The 25,830-nt window shown below is 50.2% G+C and overlaps 1 protein-coding gene across 1 annotated transcript in view; it reads right to left on the bottom strand.

The window, feature by feature from the left end:
* Window positions 1-25,830, bottom strand: part of LOC141273238 (cartilage oligomeric matrix protein-like) — a 1,071,601-nt gene that overhangs the window by 432,153 nt on the left and 613,618 nt on the right. The window contains exon 8 of the mRNA XM_073684814.1: window positions 11,148-11,252. Coding sequence (XP_073540915.1) covers window positions 11,148-11,252 — 105 coding nt within the window. The remainder of the gene's footprint in view (window positions 1-11,147; window positions 11,253-25,830) is intronic.

The raw sequence follows: 25,830 nt of genomic DNA, 5'->3' as shown, positions 1-25,830 counted from the left end.
GACGCTCACACTCACGCTCTGACGCCTACGCTCGGACGCTCACGCTGACGCTCACACTCTGACGCTCACACTCTGCCGCTCACATGCTCACGCTCTGACGCTCACGCTCGGACGCTCGCGCTCTGATGCTCACGCTATGAAGCTCACACTCTGAGGCTCACGCTCTGACGCTCACACTCACGCTCTGACGCTCACGCTCTGACGCTCACGCTCGGATGCTCACGCTCTGACGCTGACGCTTGGACGCTCACGCTGACGCTTGGACGCTCACGCTCTGACGCTCACGCTCTGACGCTCATGCTCTGACGCTCACGTTCACGCTCTGACGCTCTGATGCTCACGCTCGGACGCTCACGCTCTGACGCTCACACGCTCACGCTCTGACGCTCACGCTCTGACGCTCACATGCTCACGCTCTGACGCTCATGCTCTGACGCTCACGCTTGGACGCTCACGCTCTGACGCTGACGTTCGGACGCTCACGCTCACGCTCACGCTCTGACGCTCACGTTCACGCTCTGACGCTCACGCTCGGACGCTCACGCTCGGACGCTCACGTTCACGCTCTGACGCTCACGCTCTGACGCTCACGCTCACGCTCTGACGCTCACGCTCTGACGCTCACATGCTCACGCTCGGACGCTCACGCTATGAAGCTCACGCTCTGATGCTCACGCTCTGACGCTCACACTCACGCTCTGACGCTCACGCTCTGACGCTCACACTCTGACGCTCACGCTCACGCTCTGATGCTCACGTTCATGCATTGACGCTCACGCTCAGACTCTGACGCTCACTCTCTGACACTCACGCTCAGACTCTGACGCTCTGATGCTCACGCTCTGATGCTCACGCTCGGATGCTCACGCTCTGACGTTCACGCTCTGATGCTCACACTCACGCTCTGACGCCCACGCTCTGACGCTCACGCTCGGACTCTCTGAAGCTCACGCTCTGATGCTCACGCTCTGATGCTCACGCTCTGATGTTCACACTCACGCTCTGACGCCCACGCTCTGACGCTCACGCTCGGACTCTCTGAAGCTCACGCTCTGATGCTCACGCTCTGACGCTGACGCTCTGACGCTCACACTCACGCTCTGACGCTCACGCTCTGACGCTCACGCTCACGCTCTGACGCTCACGCTCTGATGCTCACACTCACGCTCTGACGCCCACGCTCTGACGCTCACGCTCGGACTCTCTGAAGCTCACGCTCTGACGCTCACGCTCTGACGCTCACACTCACGCTCTGACGCCTACGCTCGGACGCTCACGCTGACGCTCACACTCTGACGCTCACACTCTGATGCTCACATGCTCACGCTCTGACGCTCACGCTCTGACGCTCACGCTCGGACGCTCACGCTCTGATGCTCACACTCTGAAGCTCACGCTCTGAGGCTCACACTCACGCTCTGACGCTCACGCTCTGACGCTCACGCTCGGATGCTCACGCTCTGACGCTGACGCGCGGACGCTCACGCTGACGCTTGGACGCTCACGCTCACGCTCTGACGCTCACGCTCTGACTCTCATGCTCTGACGCTCACGTTCACGCTCTGACGCTCTGATGCTCACGCTCGGACGCTCACGCTCTGACGCTCACACGCTCACGCTCTGACGCTCACATGCTCACGCTCTGACGCTCATGCTCTGACGCTCACGCTTGGACGCTCACGCTCTGACGCTGACGTTCGGACGCTCACGCTCACGCTCTGACGCTCACGTTCACGCTCTGACGCTCACGCTCGGACGCTCACGCTCGGACGCTCACGTTCACGCTCTGACGCTCACGCTCTGACACTCACGCTCACGCTCTGACGCTCACGCTCTGACGCTCACATGCTCACGCTCGGACGCTCACGCTATGAAGCTCACGCTCTGACGCTCACGCTCTGACGCTCACACTCACGCTCTGACGCTCACACTCGGACGCTCACGCTCTGACGCTCACGCTCACGCTCTGACGCTCACGTTCATGCACTGACGCTCACGCTCAGACTCTGACGCTCACTCTCTGACACTCACGCTCAGACTCTGACGCTCTGACGCTCACGCTCTGATGCTCACGCTCGGATGCTCACGCTCTGACGTTCACGCTCGGACGCTCACTCTGACGCTCACACGCTCACGCTCACGCTCTGACGCTCACGCTCTGAAGCTCATGCTCACAAGCTCACGCTCTGACGCTCACGCTCTGACGCTCTGACGCTCACGCTCTGACGCTCACGCTCTGACGCTCACGCTGACGCTCTGACGCTCACGCTCACGCTCGGACGCTCACGCTCTGACGCTCACGCTCGGACGCTTACGCTCTGACGCTCACGCTTGGACGCTCACGTTCACGCTCTGACGCTCACGCTCTCACGCTCACGCTCTGACGCTCACGCTCTCACGCTCACGCTCTGACGCTCATGCTCTCACGCTCACGCTCTGACGCTCACGCTCTGACGCTCACGCTCTCACGCTCACGCTCTGACGCTCATGCTCTCACGCTCACGCTCTGACGCTCACGCTCGGACGCTCACCCTCTGACGCTCACGCTCTGACGCTCACATGCTCACGCTCGGACGCTCACGCTCGGACGCTCACGCTATGAAGCTCACGCTCTGACGCTCACGCTCTGACGCTCACGTTCACGCTCTGACGCTCACGCTCTGACGCTCACATGCTCACGCTCTGATGCTCACGCTCGGACGCTCACGCTCTGACGCTCACGCTATGAAGCTCACGCTCTGACGCTCACACGCTCACGCTCGGACGCTCACACGCTCACGCTTGGACGCTCATGCTCACGCTCTGACGCTCACGCTCAGACTCTGATGCTCACGCTCTGACGCTCATTCTCAGACTCTGACGCTCTGACGCTCACGCTCGGATGCTCACGCTCTGACGCTCATGCTCGGATGCTCAAGCTGACGCTCACACGCTCAAGCTCACGCTCTGACGCTCACGCTCTGACACTCACGATGGGACGCTCACTCTCTGACGCTCACGTTCACGCTCTGACGCTCACGCTCTGATGCTCACGCTCGGACGCTCACGCTCTAACGCTCACGCTCACGCTCTGAAGCTCACGCTCTGACGCTCACGCTGACGCTCTGACGCTGAGGATCGGACGCTCACGCTCTGACACTCACGCTCGGACGCTCACGTTCACGCTCTGACGCTCACGCTCTGACGCTCACGCTCGGATGCTCACGCTCACGCTCTGACGCTCACGCTCTGACGCTCACGTTCACGCTCTGACGCTCACGCTCAGATGCTCACGCTCACGCTCTGACGCTCACATGCTCACGCTCGGACGCTCACGCTCGGACGCTCACGCTATGAAGCTCACGCTCTCACGCTCACGCTCTGACGCTCACATTCACGCTCTGACGCTCACGCTCTGAAGCTCACGCTCTCACGCTCACGCTCTGACGCTCACACTCACGCTCTGACGCTCACGCTCTGACGCTCACGCTCTGACGCTCACATGCTCACGCTCTGATGCTCACGCTCGGATGCTCATGCTCGGACGCTCACGCTCTGACGCTCACGCTATGAAGCTCACGCTCTGACGCTCACACGCTCACACTCGGACGCTCATGCTCAGACTCTGATGTTCACGCTCTGACGCTCACTCTCAGACTCTGACGCTCTAACGCTCACGCTCGGATGCTCACGCTCTGACGCTCATGCTCGGACGCTCAAGCTGACGCTCACACGCTCAAGCTCACGCTCTGACGCTCACGCTCTGACGCTCACGTTCACGCTCTGATGCTCACGCACGGACGCTCACGCTCTAACGCTCACGCTCTGACGATCACGCTCTGACGCTCACGCTCGGACGCTCACGCTGACGCTCTGACGCTCACGCTCTGACGCTCACGCTCGGATGCTCACCCTCACGCTCTGACGCTCACGCTCTGACGCTCACATGCTCACGCTCGGACGCTCACGCTCGGACGCTCACGCTCTGACGCTCACGCTCTGACGCTCACGCTCTGACGCTCACACTCACGCTCTGACGCTCACGCTCTGACGCTCACACGCTCACGCTTGGACGCTCACGCTCGGACGCACACGCTCACGCTCAGACGCACACGCTCACGCTCTGACGCTCACGTTCACACTCTGACACTCACGCTCAGACTCTGACGCTCACGCTCACGCTCTGACGCTCACGCTCAGACTCTGACGCTCACGCTCTGATGCTCACGCTCAGACTCTGATGCTCTGACGCTCACGCTCTGACGCTCACGCTCTGACGCTCACGCTCGGATGCTCATGCTCGGACGCTCACGCTCACGCTCTGACGCTCACGCTCTGACACTCACGCTCACGCTCTGACGCTCACGCTCTGACGCTCATGCTCACACTCTGACGCTCTCGCTCTGACGCTCTCGCTCTGACGCTCACGCTCTGACGATCACGCTCGGACGCTCACACGCTCTGACGCTCACGCTCTGACGCTCACGCTCGGATGCTCACGCTCTGACGCTCACGCTCTGACGCTCATGCTCTGACGCTCACACGCTCTGACGCTCACGCTCACGCTCTGAAGCTCACGCTCTGACGCTCACGCTCTGACGCTCATGCTCACACTCTGACGCTGACACTCTCGCTCTGACGATCACGCTCACGCTCTGATGCTCACGCTCTGACGCTCACGCTCACGCTCTGACGCTCACAAGCTCTGACGATCACGCTCTGACGCTCACGCTCTGACGCTCACACGCTCACGCTCGGACGCTCACGCTCTCACGCTCACGTTCACGCTCTGACGCTCACGCTCAGACTCTGTCGCTCACGCTCTGACGCTCACGCTCAGACTCTGACGCTCACATGCTCACGCTCGGACACTCACGCTATGAAGCTCACGCTCTGACGCTCACGCTCTGACACTCAAGCTCTGACGCTCACGTTCAGGCTCTGATGCTCACGCTCTGACGCTCACATGCTCACGCTCTGACGCTCACGCTCGGACGCTCACGCTCGGACGCTCACGCTCTGATGCTCACACTATGAAGCTCACGCTCTGACGCTCACACGCTCACGCTCTGACGCTCACTCTCAGACTCTGACGCTCTGACGCTCATGCTCGGACGCTCACGCTGACGCTCTGACGCTCACGCTCTGACGCTCACGCTCGGAAGCTCACGTTCACGCTCTGACGCTCACGCTCTGACGCTCACGCTCGGATGCTCACGCTCACGCTCTGACGCTCACGCTCTGACGCTCACATGCTCACGCTCGGACGCTCACGCTCGGACGCTCACGCTATGAAGCTCACGCTCTGACGCTCACGCTCTGACGCTCACACTCACGCTCTGACGCTCACGCTCTGACGCTCACACGCTCACGCTTGGACGCTCACGCTCGGACGCACACGCTCACGCTCTGACGCTCACGCTCGGACGCACACGCTCACGCTCTGACGCTCACGTTCACACTCTGACGCTCACGCTCAGACTCTGACGCTCACGCTCACGCTCTGACGCTCACGCTCAGACTCTGACGCTCACGCTCTGATGCTCACGCTCAGACTCTGATGCTCTGACGCTCACGCTCTGACGCTCACGCTCGGATGCTCATGCTCGGACGCTCACGCTCACGCTCTGACGCTCACGCTCTGACACTCACGCTCACGCTCTGACGCTCATGCTCACGCTCTGACGCTCTCGCTCTGATGCTCACGCTCTGACGATCACGCTCGGACGCTCACACGCTCTGACGCTCACGCTCACACGCTCACGCTCGGATGCTCACGCTCTGACGCTCACGCTCGGACGCTCACACTCTGACGCTCATGCTCTGACGCTCACACGCTCTGACGCTCACGCTCACGCTCTGAAGCTCATGCTCTGACGCTCACGCTCTGACGCTCATGCTCACGCTCTGACGCTGACACTCTCGCTCTGACGATCACGCTCACGCTCTGATGCTCATGCTCTGACGCTCACGCTCTGACGCTCACACGCTCTGACGCTCACACTCTGAAGCTCACGCTCTGACGCTCACGCTCTGACGCTCACACGCTCACACTCGGACGCTCACGCTCGGACGCTCACGCTCTCACGCTCACGTTCACGCTCTGACGCTCACGCTCAGACTCTGACGCTCACGCTCTGACGCTCACGCTCAGACTCTGACGCTCTGACGCTCACATGCTCACGCTCGGACACTCACGCTATGAAGCTCACGCTCTGACGCTCACGCTCTGACGCTCACGTTCACGCTCTGATGCTCACGCTCTGACGCTCACGCTCTGACGCTCACATGCTCACGCTCGGACGCTCACGCTCGGACGCTCACGCTATGAAGCTCACGCTCTGACGCTCACACGCTCACGCCCGGACGCTCACGCTCTGACACTCACGCTCACGCTCTGACGCTCACGTTCATGCTCTGACGCTCACGCTCAGACTCTGACGCTCTGACGCTCACGCTCTGACGCTCACGCTTGGATGCTCACGCTCTGACGCTCATGCTCGGACGCTCACGCTGACGCTCACACGCTCACGCTCTGACGCTCACGCTCGGACGCTCACGCTCTGACGCTCACGCTGACGCTCTGAAGCTCACGCTCTGACGCTCACGCTCTGAGGCTCACGCTCGGACGCTCACGCTGACGTTCTGACGCTCACGCTCACGCTCGGACACTCATGCTCGGACGCTCACGCTCTGACGCTCACGCTCGGACGCTCACGTTCACGCTCTCACGCTCACGCTCTGACGCTCACGCTCGGATGCTCACGCTCACGCTCTGACGCTCACGCTCTGACGCTCACCCTCTGACGCTCACATGCTCACGCTCGGACGCTCACGCTCTGACGCTCACGCTATGAAGCTCACGCTATGAAGCTCATGCTCTGACGCTCACGCTTTGACGCTCACACTCACTCTCTGACGCTCACGCTCTGACGCTCACGCGCTCACGCTCGGACGCTCACGCTCGGACGCACACGCTCACGCTCTGACGCTCACGTTCACGCTCTGACGCTCACGCTCAGACTCTGACGCTCACGCTCTGATGCTCACGCTCAGACTCTGATGCTCTGACGCTCACCTTCGGATGCTCACGCTCGGACGCTCACGCTCATACGCTCACGCTCTGATGCTCATGCTCACGTTCTGACGCTCACGCTCTGACGCTCTCGCTCTGACGCTCACGCTCTGACGATCACGCTCAGACGCTCACACACTCTGACGCTCACGCTCGGATGCTAACGCTCTGACGCTCACACGCTCTGACGCTCACGCTCTGAAGCTCACGCTCTGATGCTCACGCTCTGACGCTCATGCTCACGCTCTGACGCTGACGCTCTGATGCTCTGACGCTCACGCTCTGACGCTCTGACGCTCACGCTCTGATGCTCTGACGCTCACGCTCTGACTCTCTGACGCTCACACTCTGACGCTCACGCTCTGACGCTCACGCTCTGACGCTCACGCTCTGACTCTGACGCTCACGCTCTGACGATCACGCTCACGCTCTAATGATCACGCTCACGCTCTGATGCTCACGCTCTGACGCTCACGCTCTGACGCTCACGCTCACGCTCTGACGCTCACACGCTCTGACGCTCACGCTCTGAAGATCACGCTCTGACGCTCACGCTCTGACGCTCACACCCTCACGCTCGGACGCTCACGCTCGGATGCTCACACTCACGCTCTGACGCTCACGTTCACGCTCTGACGCTCACGCTCAGACTCTGACGCTCACGCTCTGACGCTCATGCTCAGACTCTGACGCTCTGACGCTCACGCTCTGACGCTCATGCTCTGACGCTCATGCTCGGACGCTCACACGCTCTGACGCTCACGCTCACTCTCTGACGCTCAAGCTCGGATGCTCACGCTCTGATGCTCACGCTCGGACTCTCACGCTTGGATGCTCACTCTCTGACGCTCACGCTCGGACGCTCACGCTTTGACGCTCACGCTCGGACGCTCACACGCTCTGACGCTCACGCTCTGACGCTCACGCTCGGATGCTCACGCTCTGACGCTCACGCTCGTACGCTCACGCTCATGCTCTGACGCTCACACGCTCTGACGCCCACGCTCACGCTCTGACGCTCACGCTCTGACGCTCACACGCTCACGCTCTTTCTCTCACGCTCGGATGCTCACGCTCTGACGCTCACGGTCTTTCTCTCACGCTCGGATGCTCACGCTCTGACGCTCACGCTCGGACGCTCACGCTTTGACGCTCACGCTCGGACGCTCACGCTCTGATGCTCACGCTCTGATGCTTACGCTCTGACGCTCACGCTCGGACGCTCACGTTCTGACGCTTACACGCTCTGACGCTCACGCTCTGACTCTCATGCTCTGACGCTCATGCTCATGCTCTGACGCTCACGCTCTCGCTCTGACGCTCACGCTCTGACGCTCACGCTCTGACGATCACACTCACGCTCTGATGCACACACTCTGACGCTCACGCCCTGACGCTCACGCTGGACGCTCACGTTCACGCTCACGCTCTGACGCTCATGCTCTGATGCTCACGCTCTGACGCTCACGCTCTGATGCTCTGACGCTCATGCTCACGCTCTGATGCTCTGACGCTCACGCTCTGAAGCTCACGCTCTGACGCTCTGATGCTCTGACGCTCACGCTCGGATGCTCACGCTCTGACGCTCACACACTCACGCTCGGACGCTCACGTTCACGCTCTGACGCTCACGCTCTGACACTCACGCTCAGACTCTCATGCTCTGATGCTCTGACGCTCACGCTCTGATGCTCTGACGCTCACGCTCTGACGCTCACGCTCTGATGCTCTGACGCTCACGCTCTGACTCTCTGACGCTCACACTCTGACGCTCACGCTCGGACGCTCACGCTCTGACGCTCACGCTCTGACTCTGACGCTCACGCTCTGACTCTGACGCTCACGCTCTGACGCTCACGCTCGGACGCTCATGTTCACGCTCGGACGCTTAAACTCATGCTCTGACGCTCACGCTCTGACGCCCACGCTCACGCTCTGAAGCTCTGACGCTCACGCTCTGACGCTCACGCTCGGACGCTCACGCTCTGACGCTCACGCTCGGACACTCAGGCTCTGACGTTCACGCTCCGACTCTGACGCTCACGCTCGGACGCTCACGCTCTGATGCTCACGCTCTGACGCTCACGTTCACGCTCTGACGCTCACGCTCTGAGGCTTACGCTCACTCTCTGATACTCACTCTCGGGCTCTGAAGCTCACGCTCATGCTCTGACGCTCATGCTCTGATGCTCACGCTCGGACGCTCACGCTCGGACGCTCACACTCACGCTCTGACGCTCACGCTCTGATGCTCTGACGCTCACGCTCGGACACTCACGCTCGGACGTTCACACTCTGACGCTCCCACGCTCACCCTCACACGCTTCCACGCTCACCCTCACACGCTCACCCTCACACGCTCACACCCTCACATTCTCACCCTCCCATGCTCAACCGCTCCCACGCTCACCCTCCCACGCTCACCCGCTCCCACGCTCACCCTCCCACGCTCACCCGCTCCCACGCTCACCCGCTCCCATGCTCACACGCTCACGCTCTGACGCTCACGCTCTGATGCTCTGACGCTCACGCTCTGATGCTCTGACGCTCATGCTCTGATGCTCTGACGCTCACGCTCTGATGCTCTGACGCTCACGCTCTGATGCTCGCGCTCTGACGCTCACGCTCTGATGCTCGCGCTCTGATGCTCACGCTCTGATGCTCACGCTCACACGCTCACGCTCACACGCTCACGCTCTGACGCTCACGCTCTGATGCTCTGACGCTCACGCTCTGATGCTCTGACGCTCACGCTCTGACTCTCTGACGCTCACGCTCAGACTCTCACGCTCTGATGCTCTGACGCTCACACTCTGATGCTCTGACGCTCACGCTCTGATGCTCACGCTCTGATGCTCTGACGCTCACGCTCTGACTCTCTGACGCTCACACTCTGACGCTCACGCTCTGACACTCACGCTCTGACGCTCACGCTCTGATGCTCTGACGCTCACGCTCGGACGTTCACACTCTGACGCTCCCACGCTCACCCTCCCACGCTTCCACGCTCACCCTCACACGCTCACACCCTCACATTCTCACCCTCCCATGCTCACCCGCTCCCACGCTCACCCTCCCACGCTCACCCGCTCCCACGCTCACCCTCCCACGCTCACCCGCTCCCACGCTCACCCGCTCCCATGCTCACCCTGTGCTAGCCGGTCATCTCCCGGCTGCTCGCAGCAGAAGTACCCAGACCGGCGGCCTCGCTCCCTGGTCCTCCAAAATTCATTAGGGGCCCCAGGGGGATACATTGGGGGGTTAATTTAAAGTAGTGCGCAACCCATTTAAACACTGCTTTGCTGATTAGTTGCGCCCGGTCGGCCGCATACATATTCTAGAATACCCGATGCGTTAGAATCGGGCCACCATCTAGTCGTTTATAATGGCTCTGATAGCTCTCCTGATTGGCTGCACCACACCATGCAATGTGATAGATGCAGGGCATAATAAGGAAGTCTGCGCGTCCTCCACTGACACCATTATTTCCCTCTCTGATTCTTCATCAGAGTGTATAATGGAGCATGGCATTTTTTTTTTCTTATTCCGTGCGAATTCAAGAGTGTTCGAATTCGCAGATACCTTCAAATATGTCTGTTGATTTCAGCCTAATTAACATATTCACTAACTGGTGTAAGCCCATTATGAATTTTGATATGTGATGTTTTACTTCAGTTGTCCTATGAGTAAGAGTGTTGCTATACACCAGAAACGCGTCAGGTTTTCTGAGGTTTCATTTTTTAACATGTTTTAAAAATTTTCAATAAAGATATTTTTATTATATCCTGCTGGACGTGCCATCACACATTCTTTTTCTACCATTTGTCTGTGAATCACCAGCGGGTGTGGCACCCACAGGACGAACTCCAGTCCGAGTACTTCCAGAGCTGACAGCGTGGTAAGCTTCCAACCTTTTCCTCCCTCCTTCCTACTACTATTAATGCATCTGTTAGTTTAGTTTAATTTGGCAATGAGCTAAAACAGGTAGTGGGAATATAATGACTTGTGAATTGACCTTGTATATAAGTGCAATATAATTAAATGCAATTGAAATATTTCTCTTTACTACTTTACTTATTTATTTGTAATTTACCTTTTTGCATCTTAGATCAGAGCATCGCAGCTTTTCATCTGGAAACCCATCAATGTCTGTATCCTTTGCGCAGATAAGTCCATTACCAGCCCATCCCACTTTACACTGTAGAGAATTGTTAAAAAAAAATTAATGTTTGGAAAATAAAGAAAACGCACAAAAATTATTATATTAGCCAAGATTTTTAATTTTACACCATTTTTAATACATAAAGCTTGTAATGATGTTATGGTGCAGATTATGTAATGCAATGACATGTAATTTTAAATGTGTTGTGCAGTCCAGTAAAAAGAAAGGTTAAAATATTTTACCTTCTCTCTCCTGCTAGATCTAACAAAGTGCATGAAAAGATGTTGATATAATGCTGGACTATACAGTTGTTAAAGCTACTTTGTGATGCCTTTATTTCCTTAAAGAAAATGTGTCAAAATGTTTTTTCAACTATTGAAAAAATTTAAAGCATTAAAGTTTTATTTTTTTATATTTTATTTTTTAAATGGTATCAAATATGAGAAGTAATGTAATAAGTTCTGATATTTTAAACTTTTGAACAATAGGGAAGCAGCTGCTGACATACAATTGGGAAAATAAGTATTTGATACACTGCTGATTTTGCAAGTTTTCCCACCTACAAAGAATGGAGAGGTCTGTCATTTTTATCATAGGTACACTTCAACTGTGAGAGACAGAATCTAAAAATAAAAATCTTAAAATCACATTGTGTGATTTTTACATAATTAAATTGCATTTTATTGCATGAAATAAATATTTGATCATCTACCAACCAGCAAGAATTCTGGCTCTCACAGACCTGATAGGTTTTTTCTTTAAGAAGCCCTCTTACTCTGCACTCATTACCTATATTAATTGCACCTGTTTGACCTCGTGACCTGTACAAAAGAAACCTGTCGACACACTCAATTAATCACACACCAACCTCTCCACCATGGCCAAGATCAAAGCGCTGTCTAAGGACACCAGGGACAAAATTGTAGACCTGCACAAGGCTGGGATGGGTTACAGGACAATAAGCAAGCAGCTTTGTGAGAAGGCAACAATTGTTGGCACAATTATTAGAAAATTGAAGAAACACAAGATGACTGACAATCTTCCTCGGTCTGGGGCTCCATGCAGGATCTCCCTTGGTGGGGTATGGATGATTCTGAGAAAGGTCAGAAATCATCCCAGAACTACACGGGAGGACCTGGTCAATGCCTTGAAGATAGCTGGGACTAGAGTTTCGAACATTAACATTAGGAACACACTACGCCGTCATGGATTAAAATCGTACAGGGCACGCAAGGTCCCCCTGTTGACGCCAGCACATGTCCAGGCCCATTTTGAAGTTCACCAATGACCATCTGGATGATCCAGAGAGGCATGGGAGAAGGTCATGTGGTCAGATGAGACCAAAATAGAATTTTTTGGTATCAACTCCACTCACCGTGTTTGGAGGAAAAAGAAAGATGAGCACAACCCCAAGAACACCGTCCCAACCATGAAGCATGGTGGGGGAAACATCATACTTTGGGGTGCTTTTCTGCAAAGGGGACAGGGAGACTGCACCGTATTGAAGGGAAGATGGATGGGGTCATGTATAGTGAGATTTTGGCCAACAATCTCCTTCTCTCAGTAAGAGCATTGAAGATGGGTCGTGGCTGGGTCTTCCAGCATGACAATGACCGGAAACACACAGCCAGGGCAACTAAGGGGTGGCTCCGTAAGAAGCATTTAAAGGTCCTCGAGTGGCCTAGATAGTCTCCAGATCTGAACCCGATAGAAAAATTTTTGGAGGGAGCTGAAACTCAATGTAGCCCAGAGACAGCCCCGAAACCTGAAAGATCTGTAGAAGATCTGTATGGAACAGTGGACCAAAATCCCTGCTGTAGTGTGTGCAAACTTGGTCAAGAACTACAGGAAATGTGTGACCTCTATAATTGCAAACAAAGGTTTCCATACCACATTTTAAGTTCTGTTTTTCTATTATATCAAATACTTATTTCATGCAATAAAATGGCAATTAATTTTGTAAAAATCGTACAATGGGATTTTCTGGATTTTTTTAAGATTCTGTCTCTCACAGTTCCAGTGTACCTGCGATAAACATTATAGACCTCTTCATTCTTTGTAGGTGGAAAAACTTGCAAAATCGGCAGTGTATCAAATACTTATTTTCCCCACTGTATGTCATAAAAACCTAGAGTACTGTTCACATTATGACTGCAGTAAATGGGATCTGCTCTCATGTGTCTGATGTCACTCCTTATCTCCCTTTCTGGGTATCTACCAAAGGACAAGGGAGGATGAAGATTAGGATCACAGTGCAGCACTATTTTTTGGTGACTGCAATGTGATATTGAGATATCACCCTTGTCACAGAGGATGGCTGGCAGTGCCGATTCTGTTACTTGGTTCTGCCTGCTCACAGGTCTTTACAGAGATCTGAGCAGAGCAGTCATATTTTGCAGCTGCAGAACTCAAATCACCATAATCACACAATTCAGCAGTCAATATCACACGTGAAGGGTTTAGATGCATTGCTCTACAAACCTGTATCACCCATGATAGGATTAGATACACAGCTCACAGGTAATAACTGTTATCTGAGAGAAGCCATCATGTCATTGCTGCACTCAGATCACAGTAATTACCAGACAGCACTCACTAGGTGATTTCATTAAATGATGTGTACTCACCGCTGGATGAGGTCACCGCCATAGTGCTGGTGCCTGAACTTGGTGTGGCTTTACAGATGCAGCAGCAAGGTGTCATTGAGATATCTCTGCATCACAGATATCTGAATAAGGCCACGGCCCCACTATCAGTATTTGGTCAGTATTTTTCTCAGGAGTGGGAGCCAAAACCAGGTGAGGGTCAATCAGAGAAAAGGTACAGTGGATACAGAAAGTATTCAGACCCCTTTAAATTTTTCACTCTGTTTCATTGCAGCCATTTGGTAAATTCTAAAAAGTTCATTTTTTTCTCATTAAAGTACACTCTGCACCCCATCTTGACTGGAAAAAAAACAGAAATGTAGAAGTTTTTGCAAATTTATTAAAAAAGAAAAACTAAAATATCACATGGTCATAAGTATTCAGACCCTTCGCTAAGTATTAATTAGAAGCACCCTTTTGAGCTAGTACAGCCATGAGTCTTCTTGGGAATGATGCAACAAGTTTTTCACACCTGGATTTGGGGATCCTCTGCCATTCTTCCTTGCAGATCCTCTCTAGTTGCAGCAGGTTGGATGGTGAACGTTGGTGGACAGCCATTGTCAGGTCTCTCCAGAGATGCTTAATTGGGTTTAGGTCAGGGCTCTGGCTGGGCCAGTCAAGAATGGTTACAGAGTTGTTCTGAAGCCACTCCTTTGTTATTTTAGCGTTGTCCTTAGGGTCATTGTTTTGTTGGAAGGTGAACCTTTGGCCAAGTCTGAGGTCCTGAGCACTCTGGAAGAGGTTTTCATCCAGGATATCTCTGTACTTGGCCGCATTCATGTTTCCTTCAATTGCAACCAGTCATCCTGTCCCTGCAGCTGAAAAACACCCCTATAGCATGATGCTGCCACCACCATGTTTCACTGTTGGGATTGTATTGGGCAGGTAATGAGCAGTGCCTGGTTTTCTCCACACATACCGCTTAGAATTCTCACCAAAAAGTTCTATCTTCATCTCATCAGAGCAGAGAATCTTATTTCTCAGAGTCTGGGAGTCCTTCATGTGTTTTTGAGTTTCTATGCAGGCTTTCATATGTCTTGCACTGAGAAGAGAGGCTTCCGTTGGGCCACTCTGCCATAAAGGCCTGACTGGTGGAGGGCTGCAGTGATAGTTGACTTTGTGGAACTTTCTTCCATCTCCCTACTGCATCTCTGGAGCTCAGCCACAGTGATCTTGGGGTTCTACTTTACCTCTCTCACCAAGGCTCTTCTATGATTGCTCAGTTTGGCTGGATGGCGAAGTCTAGGAAGACTTCTGGTGGTCCCAAACTTCTTCCATTTAAGGATTATGGAGGCCACTGTGCTCTTAGGAACCTTGAGTAATGCAGAAATTCTTTTATAATCTTGGCCAGATCTGTGCTTTGCCACAATTCTGTCTCTGAGCTCCTTGGGCAGTTCCTTTGAGCTCATGATTCTCATTTGGTCTGACATGCACTGTGAGCTGTGAGGTCTTATATAGCCAGGTGTGTGCCTTTCCAAATCAAGCCCTATCAGTTTAATCAAACACAGCTGGACTCCTATGAAGGAGTAGAACCATATCAAAGAGGATCACAAGGAAATGGACAGCATGTGACTTAAATATGAGTGTCTGAGCAAAGGGTCTAAATACTCATGACCATGTGATATTTCAGTTTTTCTTATTTAATAAATTTGCAAAAATTTCTACATTTCTTTTTTTTCAGTCAAGATGGGGTGCAGAGTGTACTTTAATGAGAAAAAAATGAACTTTTTAGAATTTACCAAATGGCTGCAATGAAACAAAGAGTGAAAGATTTAAAGGGGTCTGAATACTTTCCGTACCCACTGTATATTAGAAACAAGTGCACCAATTCTGTCTTTATCACTCACTCCTGGTTTTGACTCCCACTTCTGAGAAAAAATACTGACTGAATACTGATAGTGGGGCCAAGGCCTTAGGCTTTAACCTGATATATTAGATGAGTCAGTGTTCAGAGCACAGAAGCATGATATTTTCTCTGCTGTGCTCTGTACACTAGTGGCTGTGAGCACCGGTCGAGCAGTCTGACACTTTATTACCAATACCAGGCTATAGACCTGTACTCGCCTTTGGAAGAAGTTACCACCGCAGGCCTGCTCTCATCGCTCAGAGCAGTGTTGCGGCTGTAACTTCGAATGACGAGAACAGGTTGGTAGACATCTATTAGTTGTATAATGTCAGTCTGCCTGACCTGTCCTCACTGCTGCTGGTGGACCTTCTATCATCACTCAGCGGTGAACAATGCCTAATGGGTGATAGGAGGAAATTATAACTCAGAGTACTGCTCTGGACTAAAATAAAATGATGAACATACTACTCAATAGCCATCTCTCTCTCAACACTCCACAATAATGAGAATCATAAAGATCCTATGGCAATTAAGTCATATATAGATCAAGAAGTGTTTTACACGAACATTATTACTAAAATCAATGCTTTATTAGACATACATGTTGAAACCATACAGACAAAAATGTTTAAAATGTGCCTCAAACCAAAAAAGGAGGTATACAGCTTAGTCATAGATAACCCAATAGATGCACAAAGGCAATGCTTATATGTAATTTAAATATTTTTTTATAAGTAATTATTCATTGGTGTAGATATACAATCTAGGTCTATGGGTGCTCTCCATCCAATCCAATCTAGGTCTATGGGTGCTCTCAATCAAATTGATGGATTAATACAAAAATAAAACTGTGACACATTCCCTTTAAGGTAGTTATACAAATTAAATAACTATTCGATCCAGTTATTTCTCCCAACTCACAATAAACATGCACTTTCAGCTGGAGCAAAGAAGGATGTTTATTTTAATGGTTAAAGAAAATTAAAAAAGGTATCCTCTTCCAGCAGACTTCAGCCTGTAGGCTCAGTTAGATGAAAAAGAAAAATCTTGAAACTTTACTTACAACCCCTGGCTACAGCACTGTGTCTCTGATGCTAATAGACAAAAAGTTTTTATTTATATTCATGAACACTTTATGAGCACCACGTTTAAATCGAACAAGGACCGAGCAATCAGTGTCTCGTTCAGATGTGGCTGGTGAATCTGGTAATCCAGTACAACAGTTATTATTCCGCTATTTGTATTCATGAACACTGTAGGAACACGACATTTAAATCAGCATAGAATCAAACAGCTGATGAGCATACATCGCATAAACCTGCACTATAAGAAGTGAATAAATGCAGATTTGTATCTGAAAAGATTGGTGGTCCGATGCAGAATCTGTAAGTGTATATTGTGTCAATAAATCATGGTGGTTAACGCAAGTATAATCTACTGTTTGTGTCCATAAGCACTGTAGAAACGCCACACTTAAATCAACATATAATCATACAGCCAGCGTGAGTACATCACTCCACCCGACTTATAGAAGAAGCAAGTAAGTGCAGATTTATGTCTAAGGCTAAGTGCCCATGATGCAGAAATGCTGCAGATTTTTTCCGCTTCTCCCTGGCAGGAAAAATACAAGCGGATTTTACATGCGTTTTTCCTGCCAGTTAGAAGCGTTTATCAAGCGTTTTTGCATGTGGGTTGTTGAGCGCTTTCCAAGCGATTTTAGCATCACTTGGAAAAGTGCTTGACAACTTGGTCACACTATATAAATCCATGCAACCGGCATGGATTTATATAGTGTGACCAAGTAATAGTTAAAAAAAGAATAAAAATGGTAAAAAATAAAAAATAAAGATTATACTTACCTTCTGATAGTCCCCGGTGTTTTCTCCACTGTGTCCGGTCTGTTGTACGGCTCGCGGTGGTGTGAAAGGACCTTTCATGATGTCATTTAGTCATGTGACGCTGACGTCGACGGTCGCGTGACCTGTCACATGTCTAATTGACGTCATGAAAGGTCCTTTCACACCACCGCGAGCCGTACAACAGACCGGACACAGTGGAGAAAACACCGGGGACTATCAGAAGGTAAGTATAATCTTTATTTTTTATTTTAAATTCTTTTTTAACTACAGGTACTATGGTACCCGGCTCCGGAGGACCCGGGTACCATCCGCACATTGAATCGCTTAATATCCGCATGTGCACATGTATACATGCTGATATTATGCGATTCAATGCAAGTCAATGGCGGCAATTACGCTGCGTGTCCGCAAAATGAATGAACATGCTGCATATTTTTCCGCAATGATAATCCGCAGCGGAAATTTCCGCAGCATGTGCAAAGCACATGCCGATTATCATTGGGGAACATGGGGCACATATTACCAAGCGTTTTTTAAGCATTTTCGCTGCGGAAATTCTGCGGCAAAAGCACTTGAAAAACGCATAGTGGGCACGCAGCCTAAGGGGATTGATGGTCTGATGCAGAGTCTATGAGTGTGTATTGTGTTAATGAATCTTAATAATTGGCCCAGGTATGTCTGCATACCAACAAGTGTGAGTTTAGTACAATAAATTACATGAGCCCGACAATTCAGTAAAAGTATTATAAGCCTGCAGTATTCAATTGAAATATGATTATATGGAATTTGAATGAATGGAAAATAGAGAATGTACTTAATAAATATAGATAAATGATATAATGGCATATATATAATGATACCTAAGGAAAAATAAATGTATTCATTAATTTCAATGCACCTTATATATAATGAAATTGAATAAATTCATATAGTATATACAGTATAATTAAATAGGCCTATGCAAATGTTAATTTTGATTTTATAAGTTACATTAGGTCCAAAGATTGTTTTATAGAGAATGAAACAGTTAAACACCAAGGAATAACTAAATGGTTGCCAGAGCTGAGAATATCTATACAATAATTAGTTTTCTACAATGAAGCTGTTAGAATAAACTGGAAAACCATATGAGACACTATTTGAGAACGTTCAGGCTCAAAGTGAATATAGTAGCCTGAGCAGTATTGTACATATGGTTAGAAATGAGAATTATTAATAGTGTAGCATGATCTCACGTTTCAAATTCATACCTATAGGAACACGTGAATTTAGGGTGAACATCCAATATGTTTCCCTGTTACGCAAAGCTTTTTCCCCATCTCCTGCTCGTGTATTTTTTGGAATATGTTCGATGGCATAGATGATGAGGTCAGTGGTCTGACTGTTGTGGAAACTGATAAAATGGTTGGATTCATTGGATATGTTACGGGTTGTGGCATGTGTGATGTCATACAAATGTTCACGGATTTAGTTTTTTCATTTTCTTATAGTAGATCCAACATATTTTAAATTGAAAATGTGACATTCTATGACATAAATGACATTATCTGAGTTACAATTAAGAAAACTTTTAATTTGAAAAGTACTATTGTCATGTGAATCTGTAAATGAGGACTTTTTTTGGAGTGCAAACATGTTTTGCAGGGAGGTTGGCCGCATTTAAAAAATATAAATATAAATATATATATATTATATATACACACACATATACATATATTACCTCAATACCACCTTCGCCTTTCCCCCCAAATAAAGACACATCAACCTGTATTCTTTGGATAAATTTGGCCACAGCGGCCATTTTATTAACAAACAAACATTAACATATTAACCATGAAACAAAATAAACATATGAGGGGAGGGTTCTTGAAGCTAATAGATCTGACTTAAAAATACAACAAATAAATCCAACCTGAATGTTACCCTCAGTACGTGAAAGACTAACCAACTAAAAGCTCCCGGGGTAAAAACCCCGTCCAGAGCCCCGAACCAAAAGCCAGATCACCCCCATTAAGTTTTAAACTGCTTGGAATTCTCACAAATTCCTTCCACCGACAATTCAGTAGCAACTCCAAGAACCCTACCCCCCGCCAAACACAAACATCTCTGACACCTCAGACTCATGAGTGCCCGAAAAGCCACCAAGGCCCTTTCGATACCCTCCAGTATCGCCAGGGCTCATTGATCGATTCCTATAGCATTCAGATGAACTCCATCCTCAAGGCAAAAATTGCCCTCTCCCGATTCGAATTCAAAGTGCCTAACACTAACGCTACCATTCCTGGATACAGAGCTCGAAATAGCCCTGTTCAATTTTATTCTTGCCCTATTAATCCCTTTTAACAATCTTGCCGCTCTCCACTTCTGCCGAGGCATGACATCTGACCACACCATCCGCAAACCCGGATAAGATGTCCATAACCTCAAGAAGTCAAAACGAATATCCCGAAATAACTCTCTAACGGGCCTTGACCCCAAATGGTTCCCTCCCATATCAATAACCAAAATATCAGGTGTTCTATCTAAAGGAGCCTCCTTGTGGAATTTGAGCAAAACACGACTCCACACCATTCCTCTAAAGCCCACCACTGGACCACAACCTGCTCTCTAAGGAAATCCAATTGCCTACCATCCAGCCTTACGTCAGCGCGCAGCGCCCCCCAGTGCAGGGACGAATGTCTGAAAATCCAAGCTAACAATGGAACGCCAGCTGAAATGAACAATGACAAACATATTACACTACTCGATAAAAAACAGTCTCCTTGTCACCACTAATGCCGCACATATGTTTGGTATCGATCGGAAGACCACCTGCCAATACGCTTTATCACTTCAGCCCCCAGACCATAACTATCCGCCTCAGATGCAGCACCAATCCTAAAGGAGTGCGAACCATATACCTAAGGGCTGAGGCCCAGTTCCTATATCCCCTTCTTGAGCAACGCTATAAACTGAAAACGGGACAAAAATGACCCGTCCTCGTGGCATAAAAGTGGTACGACTCTCCCCGACCATACTCTCCAATATGCCTCCAAACATCTTTGCGGGCACATCAAGTCCCCGACCACTCACCTACCCCTGCCAACTTGATCCGTTTTTGCATGCCTGATCCAAAAATCAATGCCCTCAATCCAATATCCCACATCTTCGTCTAGCAAACCACCTGCCCTTACCTTACTTGGGGCAGCCATTTCCCTTACTCTCATTGCCCCTAAAAGGCTAAAGAAAAAGCCAATCTAAACAATGCAGAACAATGCCCAACGGCAGAACAATGCCCAACCTTTCCGACATGCTGAACGACACTGGCCTCCGTTTATCAATAGTCCTCCCGCCTAACCAAAAACTATTTTGTAACATCCCCTACCCCCTGTAACTTAAAACTGAAAGCCAACCCCGCAATGAATTTGCTGACTCTAGACACAGACCACCCCAACTCCGCCGTCTTACCAACCAAAAACAACACCACCAATTTTCTATCCTGCTCATTCTCAATCACACCCCACTGCGCCACCCAACTTTGCCATACGCGCCACGAAGATTCGTATTCAGACCAGGTTTGACTCGCAATGGACTCCTGAATTAACCATCCTGCTCCTCCAAAATCAGACGCTACAAGTGTGAAGGGCATTCCTCTCCCACATCGTCCGCCTCCGGTGCCAGTGCCCGAAAACGCTCCCACTGGAAACGAGACAATGCATCCGCGATAGAATTTTGCACACCGGGAACATGCACTGCTGAAATCCATGCATTCAACTCAAGACACCGAAGCATTAATTCCCTGAGAAGCTTGATAACCAGAGGGGAGAAGGCTGACAAACTATTAATAAGCGCCACCACACTGATATTATCAAAGTGAAAACGGACTTTCCTATTCAAGAAAAATTCCCCCCATATGGAAACTGCGACCACAATTGTAAATAACTAAGTGTCAAGTTCTTCATGAAACCCATCCTTTTCCACAACTCTGGCCATTTTCCAAAACTCCACCTACCCTAACAATAGGCTCCATAGCCCACGCCACCAGCCGCTTCTGTATAAATTTCCCAATCAAAACTGCTCAAGAACTCCTTCTGAATCAACGATTGACCATTATAGTTTTCCAAAAACATTTCCACACCACCAAATCCTCCTGGAGCTCCTTGTTCAACCGAATGAAATAATGCGGAGCCTTCACGCCAGCCGTTGTCCCAGATAACCTGCGACAAAATATTCTGTCTATCGGCATTATTCTACACGCAAAATTCAACCTTCCTAACAAGGACTGCAACTCCTTCAACGTCACCTTACGCAACCTCAACACCCTGTCTACCTCTTGCCTGAGTAAAAACAATTTATCCTCTGGTAAGCGACACTCCATCCTATCTGAATCAATCAAAATACCTAAAAAACTTAAAACAGTACAAGGTCCCTCGGTTTTTTCCCATGCCAACGGAACGCCAAAACGCTCAGCCACCCACACCATGGATGCTAACAAGTTCCCACACACCAATGAATCTGGAGGACCTATAAACAAAAAATCATCAAATAATGAATCGCCAACTGTACACCTGCAGCACTACCCATTCCAAAAAAGTGCTAAAAGATTCAAACAACTAACATGAAATTGCACAACCCATAGGCAAACATCTATCCAGGTAGTATCCTTCAATCCAAAAATAACCCAACAATGGGATGCTATTCGGATGCACCCGAAGCAATCTGAACGCAGATTCAATATCTGCTTTTGCTAACAATGACCCGGGCCCATACCTGCGCACCCATTGCACCGCCGCATCGAATGAAGTATACTCCACGAAACATAATTCCTGATCAATACCATCATTCATCGACAGCCCCTTTGGGTACGACAAATGCTGTATTAACTAAAATTTATTCGGCTCCTTCTTTGGCACCACCCCTAACGGCGAAATAATCACACGCTCTTCCGGCAAACTCTTAAAAGGACCTGCCATACGACCTAACTCCACCTCCTTTCTCGCTCACCACGTCCGGATGCATCGTAGCCGACCTCAAATTCTTAATCGAAAATGGAACACCATGAGTGGGAGCCGGGATCCTGAAACTCCGAAAAAACATTCCAAATAACGTCGCCTTTTCCCTATCCAGATATCTACTTTTAAAGGGGACCATCCCGAGAGTTTTCACCGGAGTCACCCTCTTGACCAGTACCCACTGAAGACTTTCCTATTCCTTTCTTAAAGCATTTTGAGGCCACATGTGATGTCCCGTTACAGTGGGAACACACGTGTTTAAACTTACAGCTGTTGTCATATTTACATTGTTTGTCATTAAATTGCCAACACGTTCCAGATTTTTCCTTCCCACCTTGTGCCCCTTGACTGCTCCCCCCCATGTCCTGATGACTGACTCACCAGGGGGGACCTGAGCACTCGCCAATGATCTAGCTGATCTCCCGCCAGAGGATCACCTCCTGCTTGTTCTTGCTCCGCCACACAACTCTTGACCCTCTTTTGCCTCTAGACCCAGACAGGCCTGCCTGGTCCGTACTGCCTGAGAGAGAACTGCCCTGCAGCTCCCTGCCGCCGCATTCGCCTTCTGTCGTCCAGAGCAGCCACTCAGCCTAGCCTTAGACCGCTGCTGCCAACCCGCAGAATGCCTCTGAGCTGTGTGCCTCCCACTCCGTCTGGCAGGCATCCCGACAGGGACCTCACCGGGAGTACCTGCCGCTGCAAAGTCCTGCCCCGTCTGCGCCTCCATCGTCTGCCACGTAGCACGATCCCCCCTCTGATCGTTACATCACTGGTGCCTGGGAGAAGACGGGGGATGCCGCTCCGGCGCGGCCCTCACTTCCTGTCCCGGCTGCGCAGCCGCTGCAGGCCGTACTTCCTGTGCGGCCCTCACTTCCGGCGCGGCCCTTGCTGCGCATCGTAATGAGCCTGCAGACTGGCTGGGCAGATTCCTGCCGGTGCAGTCGTGCACCAGCAAGGGGCAGCACCGTCGCGCACACCCTCCGCAGGGTCCCCAGAGGAGCACCGCAGCCTGCGCCTGCTGCCCGTGCCTACATCTGGTGACAGCCTCTCCGGTGGACGCGAACTCCTTGCATCCCTCCTTAGTCCAGGCGCTTCTTAAGGAGCCCAGGCAGCCCCCAATAATGTCAACAGTTGTGACTGAAGCCATCCTCCATCTCTCGAACGGGCCGTATCCCGCAGCTGCAGCATCAAGTATTCCACCGACTCCATGAGGTAACGTTGGTGGATGTGTGTCTCTTCAGCTTGCTCCCTGTGCAATGAATGGGAGTTCCCCCGCACTTTTCCCCTAGCTACACCCCTCATCTCGCCTTAATTCCTGCCCCTATATACTCCCCACCAATCCAAACTCCTTGTATCCCTTCAAAATTGAAGCCTCCTGGCCAATCCCAGTCATGGGGGGCTTCCTACTAGCTACGTACGTCTCCTGCCCCCTCCTATATATATATCCCATTGTATCATTTATCTATCTTTATTAAGCACATTCTTTATTTTCCATTCTTTCAAATTCCATATAATAATATATCAGTTGAATATGGCAGGCTTATAATACTGAATTACAATTACTGAATTGTCGGGCTCATGTAATTTATTGTACTAAACTTACACTTGTTGGTATGCAGACATACCTGCGCCAATTATTAAGATTTATTAACACAATACACACTCATAGACTCTGCATCGGACCATCAATCCCCTTAGGCCATGGCCCCACTATCAGTATTTGGTCAGGGTTCTGTCAGTGGTTCAGGAGTGGATGATAAATGCAGAATTGGTGACTTGTTTCTATTATACCTTTTGGCTATGTTCCCACGTAGCAGATTTGATGCAGAGCGTTTTTGCCTCTCTCTGGTGGCAAAAAAATGCATGCAGATTTACATGCATTTTTTCTGCCAGAGAGATGCATTTTTCCAGCGTTTTTACATGCGTTTTCGCATGCGATTTTTCAAGCACTTTTCCAAGCGATTTTTAGCATCACTTGGAAAAGTGCTTGACAAGTTGGTCACACAATATAAATCCATTCAACCGGCATGGATTTATATTGTGTGACCAACTTAGATGCTTTAAATGCAGCATCAATAGTAAAAAAAAAAAGAATTAAAAAGTTAAAAATAAATACAATCTGTATACTCACCTCTCCAATCTGCTCCCGGTGGCGATCCTCTCTCCTCGGCGTCCTGCGGTGTACTGGCAGGACCTGTGGTGACGTCATTTAGTCAGCTGATGGTCACGCGACCATCACCTGACCGCCGACTTCAGCGGTCGCGTGACCATCAGATGACTAAATGACGTCACCGCAGGTCCTGCAAGTACATCGCGGGACGCCGAGGAGAGAGGACGCCGCCGGGAGCAGACCGGAGAGGTGAGTATACAGGTTTTATTTATTTTTAACTTTATTTCTTTTTTTCACTGCGTGGTAGCCGGGATGAAGAGGAGTTGTAGTCTCCTCTTCATCCCAGGTACCACACGCACCGCGATTACACTGCAAATTCGCGCCCATTGAATTTAATTGAAACGCAGTAAATCGACATATACCTGCGGGTTTGCTGCGTTTCAATGTTCCTCAATGGCCGTGAATTTGCAGCGTAATCACGGTAGAAATGGTCATGCTGCATTTTGCAACGCAATGCGAATTCGGCACGCTAATTAGCGCATCATGTGCACAGCACATCCGAATTCACATTGCTTTGCATGGCAGACGGTTTTACAAGCGTTTTCGCGGCCGTAAAAACGCTACGTGGGCACATGGCCTTTCTCTGATTGTTCCTCGCCTGGTTTTGGCTCCCACTCCTGAGAAAAAATACTGACTGAACACTGACCAAGTACTGATAGTGGGGCCATGGCCTTAGACATAAATCTGCACTTACTTGCTTCTTCTATAAGTCGGGTGGAGTGATGTACTCACGCTGGCTGTATGATTATATGTTGATTTAAGTGTGGCGTTTCTACAGTGCTTATGGACACAAACAGTAGATTATACTTGCGTTAACCACCATGATTTATTGACACAATATACACTTACAGATTCTGCATCGGACCACCAATCTTTTCAGATACAAATCTGCATTTATTCACTTCTTATAGTGCAGGTTTATGCGATGTATGCTCATCAGCTGTTTGATTCTATGCTGATTTAAATGTCGTGTTCCTACAGTGTTCATGAATACAAATAGCGGAATAATAACTGTTGTACTGGATTACCAGATTCACCAGCCACATCTGAACGAGACACTGATTGCTCGGTCCTTGTTCGATTTAAACGTGGTGCTCATAAAG

This window comes from Phyllobates terribilis, unplaced genomic scaffold (genome assembly GCF_046119375.1).
Source record: "Phyllobates terribilis strain yellow unplaced genomic scaffold, ASM4611937v1 Scaffold_1__5_contigs__length_1240528914, whole genome shotgun sequence".
Classification (NCBI taxonomy): domain Eukaryota; kingdom Metazoa; phylum Chordata; class Amphibia; order Anura; family Dendrobatidae; genus Phyllobates; species Phyllobates terribilis.
This window is presented reverse-complemented; position numbering and strand designations above follow the sequence as displayed.